The sequence below is a fragment of the Phyllobates terribilis genome, unplaced genomic scaffold (genome assembly GCF_046119375.1).
Source record: "Phyllobates terribilis strain yellow unplaced genomic scaffold, ASM4611937v1 Scaffold_1__5_contigs__length_1240528914, whole genome shotgun sequence".
NCBI classification, from domain to species: Eukaryota; Metazoa; Chordata; class Amphibia; order Anura; family Dendrobatidae; genus Phyllobates; species Phyllobates terribilis.
The window spans coordinates 472668330-472686791 of NW_027362761.1; the positions used below are offsets into that span (position 1 = coordinate 472668330).

Genomic DNA, 18462 nt, shown 5'->3' on the forward strand with positions numbered 1-18462 from the left:
CCTGTGATGTATACAGTACAGACCAAAAGTTTGGACACACCTTCTCATTTAAAGATTTTTCTGTATTTTCATGACTTTGAAAATTGTACATTCACACTGAAGGCATCAAAACTATGAATTAACACATGTGGAATTATATAGTTAACAAAAAAGTGTGAAACAACTGAAAATATGTCTTATATTCTAGGTTCTTCAAAGTAGCCACCTTTTGCTTTGATGACTGCTTTGCACACTCTTGGCATTCTCTTGATGAGCTTCAAGAGGTAGTCACCGGAAATGGTTTTCACTTCACAGGTGTGCCCTGTCAGGTTTAATAAGTGGGATTTCTTGCCTTATAAATGGGGTTGGGACCATCAGTTGTGTTGTAGAGAAGTTAGGTAGATACACATCTTATAGTCCTACTGAATAGACTGTTAGAATTTGTATTATGGCAAGAAAAAAGCAGCTAAGTAAAGAAAAACGAGTGGCCATCATTACTTTAAGAAATGAAGGTCAGTCAGTCCAAAAAATTGGGAAAACTTTGAAAGTGTCCCCAAGTGCAGTTGCAAAAACCATCAAGCGCTACAAAGAAATTGGCTCACATGAGGACCGCCCCAGGAAAGGAAGACCAAGAGTCACCTCTGCTTCTGAGGATAAGGTTATCCGAGTCACCAGCCTCAAAAATCACAGGTTAACAGCAGCTCAGATTAGAGACCAGGTCAATGCCACACAGAGTTCTAGCAGCAGACACATCTCTACAATAACTGTTAAGAAGAGCCTTTTTGCAGCAGACATTCATGGTAAAATAGCTGCTAGGAAACCACTGCTAAGGACAGGCAACAAGCAGAAGAGACTTGTTTGGGCTAAAGAACACAAGAAATGGACATTAGACCAGTGGAAATCTGTGCTTTGGTCTGATGAGTCCAAATTTGAGATCTTTGGTTCCAACCACCATGTCTTTGTGCGACGCAGAAAAGGTGAACGGATGGACTCTACATGCCTGGTTCCCCCCGTGAAGCATGGAGGAGGACGTGTGATGGTGTGGGGGTGCTTTGCTGGTGACACTGTTGGGGATTTATTCAAAATTGAAGGCATGCTGAACCAGCATGGCAACCACAGCATCTTGCAGCGGCATGCTATTCCATCCGGTTTGCGTTTAGTTGGACCATCATTTATTTTTTAACAGGAAAATGACCCCAAACACACCTCCAGGCTGTGTAAGGGCTATTTGACCAAGAGGGAGCGTGATGGGGTGCTACGCCAGATGACCTTGCCTCCACTGTCACCAGACCTGAACCCAATCGAGATGGTTTGGGGTGAGCTGGACCGCAGAGTGAAGGCAAAAGGGCCAACAAGTGCTAAGCATCTCTGGGAAATCCTTCAAGATTGTTGGAAAGACCATTTCCGGTGACTACCTCTTGAAGTTCATCAAGAGAATGCCAAGAGTGTGTAAAGCAGTCATCAAAGCAAAAGGTGGCTACTTTAAAGAACCTAGAATATAAGACATATCTTCAGTTGTTTCACACTTTTTTGTTAAGTATATAATTCCACATGTGTTAATTCATAGTTTTGATGCCTTCAGTGTGAATGTACAAATTTCATAGTCATGAAAATACAGAAAAATCTTTAAATGAGAAGGTGTGTCCAAACTTTTGGTCTGTACTGTATGAAAAGGCAAAAATGGGTGACCATTAAGGGTACTAAGAGTATGATGACCGCATAGAACATGTCTATATATAATTGTCGGTATATTTGATCCAATACATTTTTTCCCATGTATTACTGTGATCTTTGACTTGACAAGTGTGAAGTATATGGAGCAAAGTCGAGTCACTGAACTATGGCGGCCCGTAAACCATGATAATGTCTTTCTGTAAACTGTTACTCAATGCAAACAGCAGTCAGAGCTGTCAAACAATTCATCTCTGATTTCAAAGGGCAGCTGACATCTGTATTTCCCATCCTCCAGACTAATGCTTGGGACGTGTTGGAATTGCTTTTGAGAAGCTCCTCACCTGGACATGAATATTAAACGAAGCATCTCAAGCATGAAAAGTACCAACACTACTGTGGGAAAGTGAGATGAAAGGCGACACGTTTACGCCCAGACAGACCCTATGTCAGCCATGCCTATATGAAGCTAGATTAAGTATATGGACAGCAAAGTCGTTTTGACACTGCGGTGCATATGTTCTTTCTTTTTTTATGTTTTTTCAATGCTTTTTCAGGCGGATTCAGACACCGTGTGCACATACGCTAACGGTAGGGTCTAACGACCGTTTTCTCCACATCCGAGGAAAACAGTCCGATTATTCTGATCAGAGTTTCATCTGAGTGGGATCAGTTTTTGTCGAACGTGGAGAGAAAAAAAAAATTTCTCCACCTTCTCCATTCTGTCAGTTCGTGAAAATCAGACATCATCCGAGTGGTATGACTTGCATTGCTGATTTTGATCCAACACTTGGATCAAAATTGGACGTGTCTCCGATTTTTTCCAAAGACCACTCGGTCCAAGGAAAAAATCGGACAAGTGCATAACCCCATAGAATATCATAAGTCCATGGATAACACTCGCCCAAGAAATCGATTATGTGCTCGAGCCCTTATAGTGCTTTACAAATCTCTAAGCATGGACTACAAGGTACACTATGTGACGGGGTAAGAAGCCATGCTGGTGAATTCAGTAGTATTAGGGTATGTTCACACTGCTTTTGTTTCCAGCATTTTTCAGGTCCACTCACAAAACGCTAAAATACATCTTCCTATTAATTTCTTTGGAAAAATGACTTGCTGTTTTTATGTTCAGTCTTTTGAGCATCTTTAAGCTTTCAAAAATGACCATAGGAAAAAACAGTGTGAAGATACCTTTACGATTAGAAAGCCACCAGTAACTTAAGGCAATAGAGAAGCAATGGTGGATACCATGGTCTCTTGCAGTAAAAGACGTTACAGAATACTTTAAGTGTGCAATCACGGTTTAAGACATTAATTGTGTCCCTGGTAACTCACAAAAGACTAGAAGGATTGTCTATATATTCTTAGAACTGTATTTTGTATAATGACAACACATCCATGTCTCTAAGGAAGCCTAGAAGTGTGGTAAAATATGGCGAAACTATCAAAATGAAGCCCCCTAACTTGTGAAATAAGACGGTTGATCCCATAAAAAGACTTTTCAGCTTGTTAAGCATTTTCAATACCGCCATGCAAAGAAAAGAATTGCTTTATTCACACCGGTTTATGAACGTTTTTGTCTAAGCTGTAAATCCAATCCAGTGTCCCACTGAAATCTATTCTGTTGTTGGAGTCAGTAAAATCCAGTAGTGACAAGTTTCTAAATACCCCTTAGACGCCAGGACTATAAGAGGCATGCCAGTAACATAACTCCCAGCATTGTAAAAGCTTTTCTGCAACTTAACAGCTATTTAACCTGTTCATCACCTGTTATATTCCTAATTGGAGTACTTAAAAGGGTATTCCATTTAATTACATTTACACATATGTCTAATGTCTGTGCACTGGGGGGCCCTAGTCCCCCAAATTATACATGTATGCAAACTGATCTATTACTACCTCCCCCCCAAAGACCATCAGGAATAGTAACCCATGTACCCATTTCTTTAGACTGATTAGTGTTCAAGCAGTCAAATCAGTATCATGATGTATAACATTGATATGCTTTATATGTTATTTGTGGGGGGGGGGACAAATATGTTTTGGAGCTAGCACTGGCTTTATATAAAGTAATTGCATATACCTATTTATTATGTGTTATCTTGCACTGTTAGAACCTTGCTGTTAGGTTTTTTTTCCTTTGCTGGTCACATGACCTTGTTGGCCTATTTAGTCCTGCTCCGCCCTTCTGGCTTTGCTGGACTTCATTGTATATCTACTTTCTAGCTAGCCTGTGCTCTGTATCTAACTCTGTTAGTTTGCTTGGTCTACGGACCTCTATTTTCTATCTATTTTGTTTGTTCGTCTGTCTGCTACTATTTCTGTTAGGAGGTGTCCCATATTCCTCCCAGTCCTTAGTACTTGTAGGGATTCCCTCCCCACATCTATAGGTCTTCGTACAGACTAGATTAGGACTTTAGCAGGTCTGATCGCAGGATCAGGTTCCCTGTTACATCGTAGGGATTCAGCTGAGTCTCATAGTAGGGACAGATCTCCTCTCTTTCCTTAGCTTTGGTAGCAGAACATAACAGTAAGTCCAGCCAGCAAATTCTCTAAGGAAAGATTTTTCTGTTCCATCATGGTGTCGGTTCAGGATTTGGCTCATCGCCTGCAGGGACTCTCTCTGGAGGTGGCCGAGCTCCGTCAGCACGTGAGTAACTGTCCTGGAGCACATTTCTTGGAGCCTAAGGTATGTTTGCCGGATTTGTTTTTTGGTGAACACCGAGAATTTTTTTCATTTAAAAATGCTTGCTTATTGTATTTTCGTTTGAGACCTAAGTCCTCTGGGGATGAATCCCAGCGCGTAGGGTTCATAATGTCACTTTTGCGCAAAGAGCCTCAGGAGTGGGCCTTTTCTTTGCAACCTAGTGATTCATGCTTCAGATCAGTGGATAGTTTTTTTTCTGCTTTGGGACTATTATATGATGATCCTGACCATGTCGCATCAGCTGAGACTGAGTTGAGACGTCTAAAACAAGGATCGGGTAATGTGGAAAAATATTGTACACATTTTCGTCGTTGGTCCACTCAAACAGGGTGGAACGATTCTGCTCTGAAAAGTCTATTTCTTGCTGGGCTCAGTGAAAGGGTTAAAGACCTGCTAATTGCTTATCCTACACCTGAAGATTTGCAACAGGCTATGCAATTAGCTATACGGGTGGATAGAAGACTGCGTGCTAGGGTTAATGAGAGCAAATCCTCTGCTATGTCAGTTTCTGGTTATGATAATGTGTGTACTAACAGTGGTGAACCGATGGAGATTGGATCGGTGGCACCTCGCTCTCAAGAAAAAGACCGTCGTTTTTCGCAAGGCTTGTGTTTCTATTGCGGAAAATCTGGTCATTTGATTAAAGGCTGTGAGCTTCGTATGAAGAAAGAAAAAAAAATGGTCAGTCACGCCCGTATTGCCTGTTTAAATTCCAAGGGTATATTTTTAGCTGCTTCCACGATTGCTCAGGAAAAATTGATGGAATTTCGGGTGTTTGTTGATTGCGGGTCTACACTGAATGTAATTGATGGGGGATTCGTGGAAAAACTCAATTTAAAACCTGAACCTTTGTCATCCCCCATTGCTGTGGTTTCTGTGGATGGCTCCCCTTTGAAGAATATTACTCTCAAGGTCAGTGAATTTCCTCTCACTATTAATGGTGTTCACCATGAGAAATTGGATTTGGTAGTGTTGAATAACTTGCCTTCTCCAGTAATATTGGGTTTGCCCTGGTTAAAATTTCACAATCCTGTACTGGATTGGTCTACCAGTGAAATTAAATCCTGGAGCCATAAATGTTATGACAAGTGTTGTAACGGGCGTATTGCAGCTTTGGATAGGGGAGAATTGCCTGTTCCTATTCAGGATTTTTGGAGAGTTTTTTCTGAGAAGGAATCGCAGGTTTTGCCTCCCCATAGAGACTATGATTGTTCTATTGAATTTGTCCCTGGAGCGACTCTTCCTAAGAGTCGTTTATTTAACCTTACTATTCCTGAGAGGAAGGCTTTGGAGGAATACATACAGACAAGCTTGGCCGCCGGTCACATTAGGCCCTCTAAGTCTCCTGTGGCGGTTGGATTTTTTTTTGTAAAAAAAAAGGACGGCGGTTTACGTCCTTGTCTGGATTTTCGTGAGATTAACAAAATTACGGTACGCAATCCTTACCCACTGCCATTGATTCCTGATCTGTTTAACCAGTTATTGGGGGCCAAGTGGTTCTCTAAAATTGACCTTAAGGGGGCATACAATCTGTTGCGCATGAAGGAGGGTGATGAATGGAAGACTGCTTTTAACACTCCTGTGGGTCATTTTGAGAATCTGGTTATGCCTTTTGGTCTTACTAATGCTCCTGCATTTTTTCAGAATCTTATTAATGACATCCTTAGACCTTTGATCGGTAAAAATGTGGTTGTGTATTTGGATGACATTTTGATTTATTCGCCAGATCTGGAGTCTCATTGGCGGAGCGTGCGTGAGGTATTACAGTTATTAATGGACAATTCGCTTTTTGCTAAGCTGGAGAAATGTGAGTTCGCTGTACAGAGAATTAGTTTTTTGGGCTACATTATCTCCAGCAAAGGTTTTGAGATGGATCCGGTTAAGGTTCAGGCTGTGCAGGAATGGCCTAGGCCTATTGGTTTGAAATCGATACAGAGGTTTTTGGGTTTCGCCAATTACTATAGAAAGTTCATAAAAAAATTTTCTAGTATTGTCAAACCTCTGACTGATCTCACCAGGAAAGGTGCTGATGCGGTTCAGTGGTCTTCTGAGGCCATTGAAGCTTTTGTGTATCTCAAGGAGAGGTTCACCTCTGCTCCCATCCTTATGCAGCCTGATGTTACTAGGCCGTTTTTGGTTGAGGTTGATGCTTCCTCTGTGGGGGTTGGCGCAGTATTGTCTCAGGATAACGGGGATGGATTACATCCCTGTGCCTTTTTTTCAAAAAAATTTTCGGAGACTGAATTGAATTACGATATTGGTAATCGGGAATTATTGGCTATTAAACTCGCATTTGAACACTGGCGCCACTTCTTGGAAGGTGCGGAATTTCCCGTTCAGGTTCTTACGGATCATAAAAATCTGATATATCTTGATGCTGCCAAGCGCCTGAATGCCCGTCAGGCTAGGTGGGCACTGTTTTTCTCGCGGTTTAATTTCTCCGTTACTTACATCCCTGGTACTAAGAATGTTAAGGCGGATGCCTTGTCTCGCAGTTTTTCTCCCATAGTCGGTGCTGAGAAAGAGGAAAACATTTTACAAGAAGGTGTTGTGATAGCTGCTTTAGACTCCGTTTTGGAAGATGAGATTCTTAAAGCTCAGGAGAATGCCCCATCTAACACTCCTCATGGGAGGTTGTTTGTGCCTGAGACCTTTAGGAGAGATTTGTTTGTTGAGTGTCACGAATCTCGGTTGGCAGGTCATCCCGGAATCTCTGAGACCAAGAGACTGGTGGGTCGCAGTTTTTGGTGGCCTGGATGGCAGAAGGAAGTCATTAAGTGGGTGCGCCAATGTACTATATGTGCTAGATCTAAGTCCTCACATACTCCTGCTGCGGGGTTGCTTTGTCCTTTGGAGGTCCCCAGTGCTCCTTGGACACATTTGGCTATGGACTTTATAACTGACCTTCCCCCCTCTGAGGGTTTTACTGTCATCTGGGTGGTCGTGGACCATTTTAGCAAGATGTGTCACTTGGTTCCCTTCGTCAAACTACCCTGCGCTAAAACTCTCGCTAAGGCCTTTGTCAAGGAAATTGTCAGACTTCATGGCGTTCCTACTGACATTGTTTCTGATAGGGGTCCTCAGTTCGTGGCTCGTTTTTGGCGTGCCTTTTGTGACAGGTTGGGAATTCATTTGTCGTTTTCGTCCGGATATCATCCTGAATCTAATGGCCAGACAGAAAGGAAAAACCAGGATGTTGAGCAGTTCTTGCGTTGTTTTGTGGCAGACAATCAAGAGGGGTGGTCTGAGTTTCTGCCACTTGCCGAATTTGCTCTGAACAATCATACATCTTCTTCTGCTGGTTGTTCGCCTTTTTTTTGTTGTTCTGGGAGACATCCGTCGTTTGGGTCGTTCTCCAAGTTGGGATCTGCCGTGCCTGAGGAGGAGAATTTTTCCGGTGATTTGGAAAGAGTTTGGACGGATGTGCGTGGTAATCTTCAGGAGGCCAACAGAAAATCTAAAGACCACTTTGATAGGAAACGACAGGAGGTTTTGTTCGCTGTTGGTGACATGGTTTGGTTGTCCTCTAGGAATCTGCAGTTGAGGATTCCTTCTAAGAAATTGGGTCCCAAGTTTGTAGGGCCCTTTAAGGTGCTTCAGGTTGTCAACCAATCTGCTGTTAGGTTGGAGGTTCCTACCTCCTGGAGAATTAATCCGGTCTTTCATGTCTCTCTGTTAAAAAAAGCTGTTGTGTCGGATGGTGACGCCTCTGCCTCTGTTCCTCCGGTGGTGGAGGACGGGGAATATGAAATTTCTCGCATCCTTGACTCTAGACGGTATAGAGGTAGTTTGCAGTATCTTGTGGCCTGGAAAGGTTTCGGACCCGAGGATAACTCTTGGGTGAGGTCAGATGATGTTTCCGCGTCCAGACTTATCAGAGCGTTTCACAGGAGATTTCCTGATAAGCCTGGTCCTAGGGGATCCGGAGGATCCTCTTAGAAGGGGGGGTACTGTTAGAACCTTGCTGTTAGGTTTTTTTCCTTTGCTGGTCACATGACCTTGTTGGCCTATTTAGTCCTGCTCCGCCCTTCTGGCTTTGCTGGACTTCATTGTATATCTACTTTCTAGCTAGCCTGTGCTCTGTATCTAACTCTGTTAGTTTGCTTGGTCTACGGACCTCTATTTTCTATCTATTTTGTTTGTTCGTCTGTCTGCTACTATTTCTGTTAGGAGGTGTCCCATATTCCTCCCAGTCCTTAGTACTTGTAGGGATTCCCTCCCCACATCTATAGGTCTTCGTACAGACTAGATTAGGACTTTAGCAGGTCTGATCGCAGGATCAGGTTCCCTGTTACATCGTAGGGATTCAGCTGAGTCTCATAGTAGGGACAGATCTCCTCTCTTTCCTTAGCTTTGGTAGCAGAACATAACATGCACAATATATGTATGTTGGCTTAAAATTGAGAGAAGCACAAAAGTACACCACAATTTTCTAAATCAGCACTCTTCTTGTAATGCATAATTATTAATTACACAATGGAAGTGCTCATAATCTTAGAAAGCGGTCAGCTGAAAGCCCGTTCCCAAATGGCAATCTCGTAAGAGCCATCATATGCATGCACAGTTGCCTCACCTGAGCATGCATGATTTTTTTAAATAGATGGAGGAGAGAAAGTCGCTATCAGGCAACTCTAGTGGCGGCTTATTTAGTAGAAGAAAATGGATAAGGCATTGAAACTAAAGGCCCCGTCACACTTAGCGACGCTGCAGCGATCCCGACAACGATACGTCCTGTCAGGGATCGTTGCTGCGTCGCTATGTGGTCGCTGGTGAGCTGTCAAACAGGCAGGCTCACCAACGATCAGGGGAGCAGCGACATCATGGAAAGAATCTTTCCACGATGTCTTGCTCCTGGTTGCCAGCCCGCTAAAGCAGGAGCAGGCTGGTAATCATGATAAACATCGGGTTACTAGGGGCACACGCGCACCTAGTAACCCGTTGTTTATCATGGTTACCACTCTGCTACGGTGAGTGGGAGGTTACCGCTCACTTTAGCAGGCTCGTAACCATGATAAACAGCGGGTTACTAAGTGCGCGTGTGCCCCTAGTAACCCAATGTTTATCATGGTTACCAGCCTGATCGCTGCTCCCGCTGGTCACACACAGCGATGTGTGCTGACCAGCGGGAGGGCAACGACCAAAAAATGGTCCAGGACACTTTGCAGCGATCAGTGACCTCACAGCAGGGGCCTGATCGCTGCAAAGTGTCACACATAGCGACATCGCTGGTGAGGTCGCTGTTGCGTCACCAAAACCGTGAAACAGCAGCGATCTCGCTAGCGATCTCGCTATGTGAGACAGGGGCTTAAGTCGACATGGCCAATCCTACTTTCATCTGTCTAAGGAGACTCAGACCAGCTCCATAAAAACAAAATGATTGTATTTTCCCACTAAAATTTTTGCAAGGGGGCCTTCAGATATCATACCCAACTCAGAGACTCCTTTGCAGCTCCATAATACAAAGCAGCAAGGTCTTCATGTTCTGCCATGTATTGCTCTGTTAGGTGCAATGTATCAAAGCTGTTCTCCTATAGAAGCCAAAAAAAACCTCCATATGCCTCTGTATAACATGGACATAAGTCCTTTGAAGAAATCTTATATTTTACCTTGCATTACCATAAATTTACACAGTACATTGATTAAACACATAGCCAATGCAAAACAAAACCATGTCACCCAAGCCTACTATTTGCTTCATTTTAACACTTGCATAAAGCCTAGCTTAAAGCAGCCACACTAGGAATTTGGACAATTCATTGTTCCTATAAGTGCATGCATCTACGAAAACGATGAAGCTGTAAATATAAGTTTATATGAATCAAGAGCTAAGAAACATTCAACTCATGTCCTATTCAAGTTGGCCATGGTGTTGCTTTAATACAAAATCAGAGCTTCCTACATTTTAACATAGCCTAACCAAGTGATAGTGTGATAGTAAAATATTATGCTTTTCCAATTGCTCAATATAAAAATCATTTGCAGACAACAACTTTGAAGGTACTGCTAAACATTACCATTACCGAAATAAACCACTCTTTTAAAATACAGTAGATATGTATGGTTTTGAGTAGAAAATCACATCAAGGTAATCAGCCTATGTTTCAAGAGAGATATAAGTGGGAAAATTGTACCTGTGTAATTTTCTGGAACATCAACAACAATGATTTTGATAATATCAGGCTTCAGAATGTCTTCAGTAGAATCTGTTGGTGGTGCACTTGTAGAATAAGGCTCCTGAGCACTTGTGAAAAATTCTGTATCAATTTCTTCTGTCTTTTTACTTGTCATATCATATTCAGTTGTAGTTTTCACAGGAGAAACTGATTCATCAATAACTATGGTTCCTTTACTGGTGTCTTCTTCTGGTCCCAATTCAATTAATACTGGTTTTTGAGTACTAATGGGTGGAGGTAATACTGTTGTGTGTGAACCTACAACCTCCTGAGGGGCAGTGATTGCATCTTCTGCTGATAGTATTTTATCTGTCACAGCAGATGAAGGAGCATCTGTAAAAACTAGACCATAAGATACATCTTCTGAGATACTGGGAGTTTCTGATGAAGACAGTACAAATTCATGATCCGATGGAAGCTCTGTGGCTGAAAGTGCTGTTGGTTTGGCAATTTTGTCTTCTACCTCTGACGATCCTTCAATTTCTGGCTGCAAATCTGTAACAGTCTTTTTTGTTGTGACACTGTCACTTGGGCCAGAACTGCTAGTTATGGAAGGTTCTGTGGTTTCATGTTCTTTATCTTTGACATCTGATGGGATATGAGGAGTTGAAGTTGTCTCTTGCCTTTGGTCCTTTGTCAAATCTACAGCTGGCAACTCTGTTATTTCTTTTGAGATTTGTGATGTTTCACCTTCAGTAGGTTTCTTTGTAGGGATAGCAGTGACAAATTCCTTCTCTACAGTAACTTCCTGGACTCTGTCTGTTACGATTGATACACTTTCTACTTCTTGACCTAGACCACTTCCTTCAGAAGTCAAGTCTAGTGGTTGAATTGAGGATAAACTGTCTTTTGTAACTGATGATTCTGGTAAAACTTCAGATGCTGTGGGTAGAATATATGTTTCTGTACTCTCTAACTTTGGCTCATAATCAATAGATATTTTGGATGTCTGACTATCTTTAGGTGCCACAGTTACATCTTCTGAAACCTTTTCTATGGCAACCTGTGAAGTAACATATTTTGGAGCTACTGAAAATGGTTCTTCTGTATTGTCTAAATCAGGCAGTTTAGACTGAGGGTCTTCTTCAATCATCCCTGAACCTTCTGTTTTATCAAGCGGAGAAAGGGATATTGCAGCTGTTTCAGTTACAGTATCTTTTGACTGGAGTGATGATGTATCAGTGGCCTTTTCAGATGTTTCAGACACATCTGGTGAAGAAGTAGCAACTGTCTCAACTAGCAATGGTTCTTCTGCTTTGGTGAGGACCTCTTTGGGTATGTTAGTTGTGTAAACTTCCACTCTTTCAGTTAAAACCTGGTCAGTTGAAGTTTCTGATTCAGAAGTCAATACTGATTTGTCTACCACTTTGTCTGTGGAGTCTTCATATTTTGACAGGGTGGCTGTGTCCGTATCTGGGGTTTCTGTGGCTTTTCTGGTAGATGTTTCTCTCTCAAATTGTGTGAAAACTTCTTCTGGGGTTAGCTTAATTGTGTCAGGGGAGAGTTTGAATACTGTGAATACATCAATTTCAGGTTGTATACTGGAAACCTCTGGTTCTCGTGGGGTCAATGAATCTCTTGTTGTTACGTTAAGCTCACCTGAACTTTCCCCTGATACACTGATAGACTCAGAACTACTAGAATAGGAAATAGTTGAGACAGGTATTTCATCTTTGTCTTCAGTAATCTCATGTGGAATAATAACTGTTGGAATAATTTCTGCACTTTTAGCTTCCATAGTTTCCTTTGGAGAGTGAGAACTTAAGTGTAGGACTTCTTTAGTTAATGTAATTGGGCTAAATGTTTCTGCAGTGTCCTCTGGTTTTGATGTTACAACATGGATTTCGCCTAGAGACTCTGGAGAAGACTCCCTGTCTGCCTCAGATGTTGGCTGAACATCTTTTATGTCATAAGTTGACTGGACTCTTTCAGTTTCTACTGTTTTCTCTAAAATAGTGCTTTTTGATGGTATCACTGTATCCTCTGGATCTTCTGTTTGTACAACTGATGGGAGAGAAGTTATCCTTTCACTTTTGTCCTCCTCCTTTTGAACTGGAGCTTGTTCTGTCCTGAAAGTCTCAGGACTTAACGTTGTTTGTTCTTGTATAAACAATAGGGGGCTTTTTTCCGAATCAGTTGATGATTCACTTGGTTGACTGCTTGATTCCTGCACAGAACTTATTTGTATAGTAGACTGCACAACTGCTTCTTTTACAGATGGCTGTGTTGTAGTTATGGTGGATTTTGGCGTCACCTTAACTGGTTGAACTTCTATTTTCTTTATAGTACTTTGCGTTATAACTTCTGTAGGTAATATGAGTCTGACAGAAGCAGATTCTGTGATATTTTTTTTATCTGTGAAGCCAAAACAAAAACTTCATTAAACACAAATTATAATCATACTGTTTATCGTATATGACTTTCCTGCTATGTATTCCTATAAAAAAAAGTGGAAAGTCTTATAATAAATGTGAAATAAAGTTGGATTTTACTATGTTGTTTCAGTAGCTTGTAAAGGCCTCTTGCCAAAATATTACTCCAAATAAATACAATATTCAATGGCTTCCTTATTCTCAGGAGTTATTGCCAAACAATTATACTTTTATACTGCGTTTCATAGATTTAAACTGCAATTTCCTGTTCTTGTAAATTGTCTCAAATCATGTGGTAAATACCTGTGCCGCTTATAGATAGACTTATTTTGTTTCAACTTCTATCTCTGTTGGCTTATTTTTGCAGGGTGCTATAAATTCCTTGTACCATAAATGTTGTGGATGTTATTTCAGGTTTCAGCATAATGTACAATTCCATTGCAATACACATGGTAAGAAAATACCAACTTGATATTCACTGAGCAAATATGCAATTATGTCTTAGAAAGCAGTCGCTTAAAACTAAACAGTACACAAATGTATATTCTTGCTCTCTCTTTCTCTTTCTGTTCTCTTATCATACATTAATGTGTATGCCAGTCACCAGAAATGGATGATCTGTTGAACTGAGTACTAGTTTATTTAATGCACTGCTATTTGTGCAAAGTTTTTATTTTTAAAAAATGACCTTTCGATATGCTACTGTTCATAAAGTTGTGGCTATCTATGGACCGATTCCATATTCCATGAACATGACAACTGCTGGTCATTGTAAAGGTATGGATAAAGTTCATGAAAAGTTTTTGAAAGTTGGAAAACGTTTAACAGAAGCAAAAGTAACAAATATATATTGGATATATTTTTGGTATGGCCAGGCGACGGTACAGTATTTCACTAAAAGGTTTACATAGTCCTAAAGCTTGCACATTTCCTGAATTGGTGACCATGTTGCCTATGTACTTAATATCCAAAGTCAACAGAATTTATATAGTTTCTACACAATCTATTATAACAGTTTAGTTGTCATATTGTCATTGTATGATATGGCTGACAAGTAAGCATTCTATATTAATATCTAAGTGGGTGATGAAGGTACCACCCCATTTGGCATGGCCTGCTAACAATCCTGCTGTAGACTTGTAATGAATAGCAGGGTATCACATTTCCAGGTGGACCCTGTTCCAGTAAACTAAAATTTTGGGCAAATAAAGTTCCATAAGTCTAGCCAAAAAGCTGATTAAAAAAAATCCCAGGATTTTTAGGGTTTGTTCACACAAAGCTTATTATGTGGATTTCAAAGAGAATCCATTTCAAAATGAACATAAAAAAAAACACTTCAAAATTATTTTCAAACAAGGTTTTGAAAATCTTGGAGAGGAAACAATTAAGAAACGTCACTTTTTTATGCAGATTCCTCAGGGAATCCACTGGAAATTTAACAATCAAAAGGCTGAAAACAATGTTTGGCAAAAAAACAAAATCCTGTTCAAAACCTTATCAAGAAACTTTTCAAAAACAGTGTCAGATATGAACACCTTGTCAAAAAAACATATGGATTCCTGAAATGGAAACCATAAAATGTTCTGTGTAAAATATTCCCTCACCTGGTTGAAGATCTTACTTTCCAACTTATTAATCTGTACAGTATGCAAAAGAATTCCTTCGTTGTGAACTTTTTTAATGTCTGACACCTTTTTAGATCTATAAATCTAATCAGTCTTAAGACATGCTTGTAGAAATCTACGCTGCTTATCACCAGGCACCTTTTTAGTCAGTGTTTCCCTGCACAATTCCAGATGTGAGTGAAGTCATTGAGTGATTACAAGATTGTAAAATATGTGGGTGTGTTACAGTCACTCAAAGTTGTAAGAGAAAAAAACTTTCTTTCCAGCTATAGACTGCGAAAAATGGTCTGCTGGCAATTTTTTATCTGATTTGAGATTTTCAACAATAGCACCAGTGATGACTCAAGAATACTAATAAATGCTCTATGTTTGTTTAGAGACTGGACAGTCATGAATTCCTTTTCTCTGAGTTTATTCAAAGTATATTCCACATGAAGCAAGAAATTAAATGGATAGATGTTTAAATTCTTTGCAGGTGCTGGATCAAGATAAGAGTATATATATATATATATATATATATATATATGTATATATATATATATATATATATATATATATATATGATCGGCAGTGCAAGTGCTGAGACCGATCTCATATCTACTGTATGTATCAGGCGGGAAATGATTCAAGCAAGTTATACTCATGCATCAAAACTCATTAGTTTCCCTGTATAAAGGGATTAAACTCTGCTCTCATGGGAAAGTATTAATGAATCCCATTTTTCCTCTCATACTTATGCAATTATACTGTTATGTTCCCTTGTGATATATAGAAAATCATAGGGGTTTCCCAGCCTGATGAAATCTATTACAAACAGTTGTTAATGGTATAAAATAGGCGTAATACCCAATTTCCTAACAACCCTCTGTCATTCCCATGCTTCCTTGGTCTTCTGTAGTTTGCAATACTCCAGCAATGTGTCATCTCGACATGTAACCGCTGCAGCCAATCATTGACCACAGTTGTGTTGACTTGTCACTGCTACAGCTAGTGATTGACTGTAGTGATCATGTGTCAACACGCTATTGATTCACTGTGATTAGGCAAACAACTAAGAAAGTGTCAGTACAGTAATGGCCAGGGGTTTGATAAGGTGATTATTACTTTTGTTGCTTTGAACCTTTTTGTCTTATTGTTTTATTTATTGTCTCCGCTTTGGCCCAATTCATCAATAGCAGTGATTTTTTTTCCACCGGCCTTGATGAGGAAATGTGGTGGCATGAAATGTTCCTAATTCATGAAGCAGTGCATGCCTTTTTATGAATCTGGAGCATCTGATGAGTGGTGTATGCCTCCGTGCGCCCACCAGAAATCTTACTCCAGTCTGTAACTGGAGTAAGATTTCTGTTATAGGGAAGTCCACAGCTCATCACGAATTAGACGAGCTATGGCCTCACACCCCACTGTGACCCCGACTCACCCCAGCTCTGCCCATTTTTTTTTGGAGCTGGGAGAAACTGGCATGAAAACATCAAAAGTAGCAACATTTTTGCTTAACTCCAGGTTGGCCAAAATTAAGTGACTTAATTTACAACAGGATTCTAGTGAAATCAGGGGCTTAGGCTTTATTCAATGCATTGGTTTATAGGCAACAGCAGGGGTAAAATGTCAACCCATTTATCATACAAAGCATGTGGAAGAGGAGACAAACCAATTAAAAACTCTGATGATTATACTACAAAACCTCATAATTCAGATGCCATCATACATCTTCTCCTAAACACTGTCCAACAAAGATAAGCAAAAGAAGATGGAACCACAATATGTTTATTTTCAATGCTCCCTTTTATCAAATATTGGAAAGCAATATACATTAATACATACAATTTCTACAAATAGACTTCCACCACTCTCATAACGGTGTATCAAGTCCATAAAGTCGAGATGTGGATGAAGCAGAGCATTTCATTCCAATTTAGAACAAGAAGTGATACTGCATTAGAGACATGATGTCCACAACTGTGTGAAGGGTTCCTGTCCCTAATGCATGCGTAGATCATGTCCTTAATGTAGCATCTCTGCTTGTTCTAAATTAGAATGGCAAGCTCCTCTTCATCCACACCTCGTCTTCAGGGACTTGATACATCGTGGTGAAAGTGGTGAACGTCTTTTTACAAAAATTGTACAAAATATGAATTCATAGTATATTGTTTTTTTATTAAATATTTCTATTTTAGGTGGAAAAAAGCAAAAATTAATATAGGAACACATTACAGTATGATCTTTGCTAAAGTACATACTGGACATAGACCTGTATCCTATTTTATATCAGAAACTTTAAAGGGGTTATCCTGTTTCATAGATTATTACTCTGTAGGATCAGGCACACAAAAAACAACCTGAGACTTTACTCACCATCCTCGAGTTCCAGTGCTGCCTCTCACCACTGTTCTGGTTTCTGCTGATCGGCTGCAGCGATGACAGCTCTGCAGCCAATCACTAAACTCAACAGACCTGTTGGTGTTGACAGCACGAGCAGCTGAGCTCAGTGATCGACTGAGAACTGCAGAACTCCCGATATAACATCACCGCTGCAGCTTATCAACAAAGACTGGAGTATTGCTAGGAGGATGAGTAAAAGCGTAGTTTTTTTTTTTTTTTTTTAATCAATGACCCTACGGATTAACATTATTGAAAAAGGACAGACAGACCTTGTTTAGTTACATTTATGGGTTCTATATATTACATCCTGTAACGACGATACAAGCAAGGACAGAAATCTTTGTCTATGATTGTCTGTATAGACGTAACCAATACTCCATGGATATTTATCAAAAATTAACATTATTTTTCATCTGGCCAAATCTAACTAACCGAATGGCTAATGCTGATCATGTACATTATTTTATTATTATCTAGTGCAAGACCAATAGTATGTTGTGATTATTCATTAATCTTACAGGTTGGCTCATCTCTAGATGCTTCATATATACAGTATATAGTATAGAAGCAGAGGGAGATGCATGGTTAAAATGTCTACTTTAATTAGTAAGATGTGTATTACTTATGAGTATATTACGTAAATAGGATACCAATACAGACGTGAAATAATGATACAAGTGATCTAATATATGGCTTCAGATATTTTAGCAGTTGACCTATATATGAGAATTCCTGGACAATGGTTTGTATTAGTTTCTGTTGCTAACATTTAAGCTGAAGAAACCTTCCAACGCTGGTATTAAAGGTCATAGGATTCATTTATTACCATGGGAGGAGTAGAAGGTTTTTACTGTTAACAGCTGCAAAAGGTGACATCATCTTTCTTGTAACATCTGGATCACAGGCCTTAAGTATAGCTAGTGTAAATTATGGGGCGAAAGTGTATGTTTGAACGATTGTTCTAGCTCCATTATCAAAAAAATGTGTGTTCTAATCAGTATTCAAGAAGGAAATATATGCTTTCTTGTACTTACTGTTTACACTGTCTAAAACTTCTGGTCTCAAAGTAAACATTTTCGTAAGTATAAAATGCTTTCAGATCAAAGACTTGTAAACTGTGAGGAGCACTGAGGTCAGCAATGGGACTATGAAGAATAGAAACTTCTAATACAGCAGTTGGCTGGCTAGGCTTTTTTCTTTTACTTTGATAATATGTGTAATATCATATGAATGGTATGGGGCCTAAGACAGTCTAAGAAGCAAACATGTCTATCTTACTTCAGATGGTGTCTCCCATGGCTTTCCTGCATGTAGACCCGAAGATGTATGGCTGAAAATACTATTGCAAGTTCATGTCAAGTGATGGTTGTAAAGTGAAGCTGAATCTTATTGTCTTACTGTGAAATACCATAACTTCACTGCAGTAATTAGACTTTAAGTGCAGTGTTGACCTCATATTTTCTACACCGACCTCTGTTGGGCAGTTTTCAACAAGATTAAGGTAGCCATGCACCTTCAATAGTTGTCGGCCAATCTTTTGGACAGCAGCT

General features: G+C 40.1%; 1 protein-coding gene across 3 annotated transcripts in view; it reads right to left on the bottom strand.

The window, feature by feature from the left end:
* Positions 1–18462, bottom strand: part of VCAN (versican) — a 103726-nt gene that overhangs the window by 48597 nt on the left and 36667 nt on the right. For all 3 annotated transcript variants that reach the window (XM_073679049.1, XM_073679068.1, XM_073679059.1), the window contains exon 7: positions 10492–12888. In XM_073679049.1, coding sequence (XP_073535150.1) covers positions 10492–12888 — 2397 coding nt within the window. The remainder of the gene's footprint in view (positions 1–10491; positions 12889–18462) is intronic.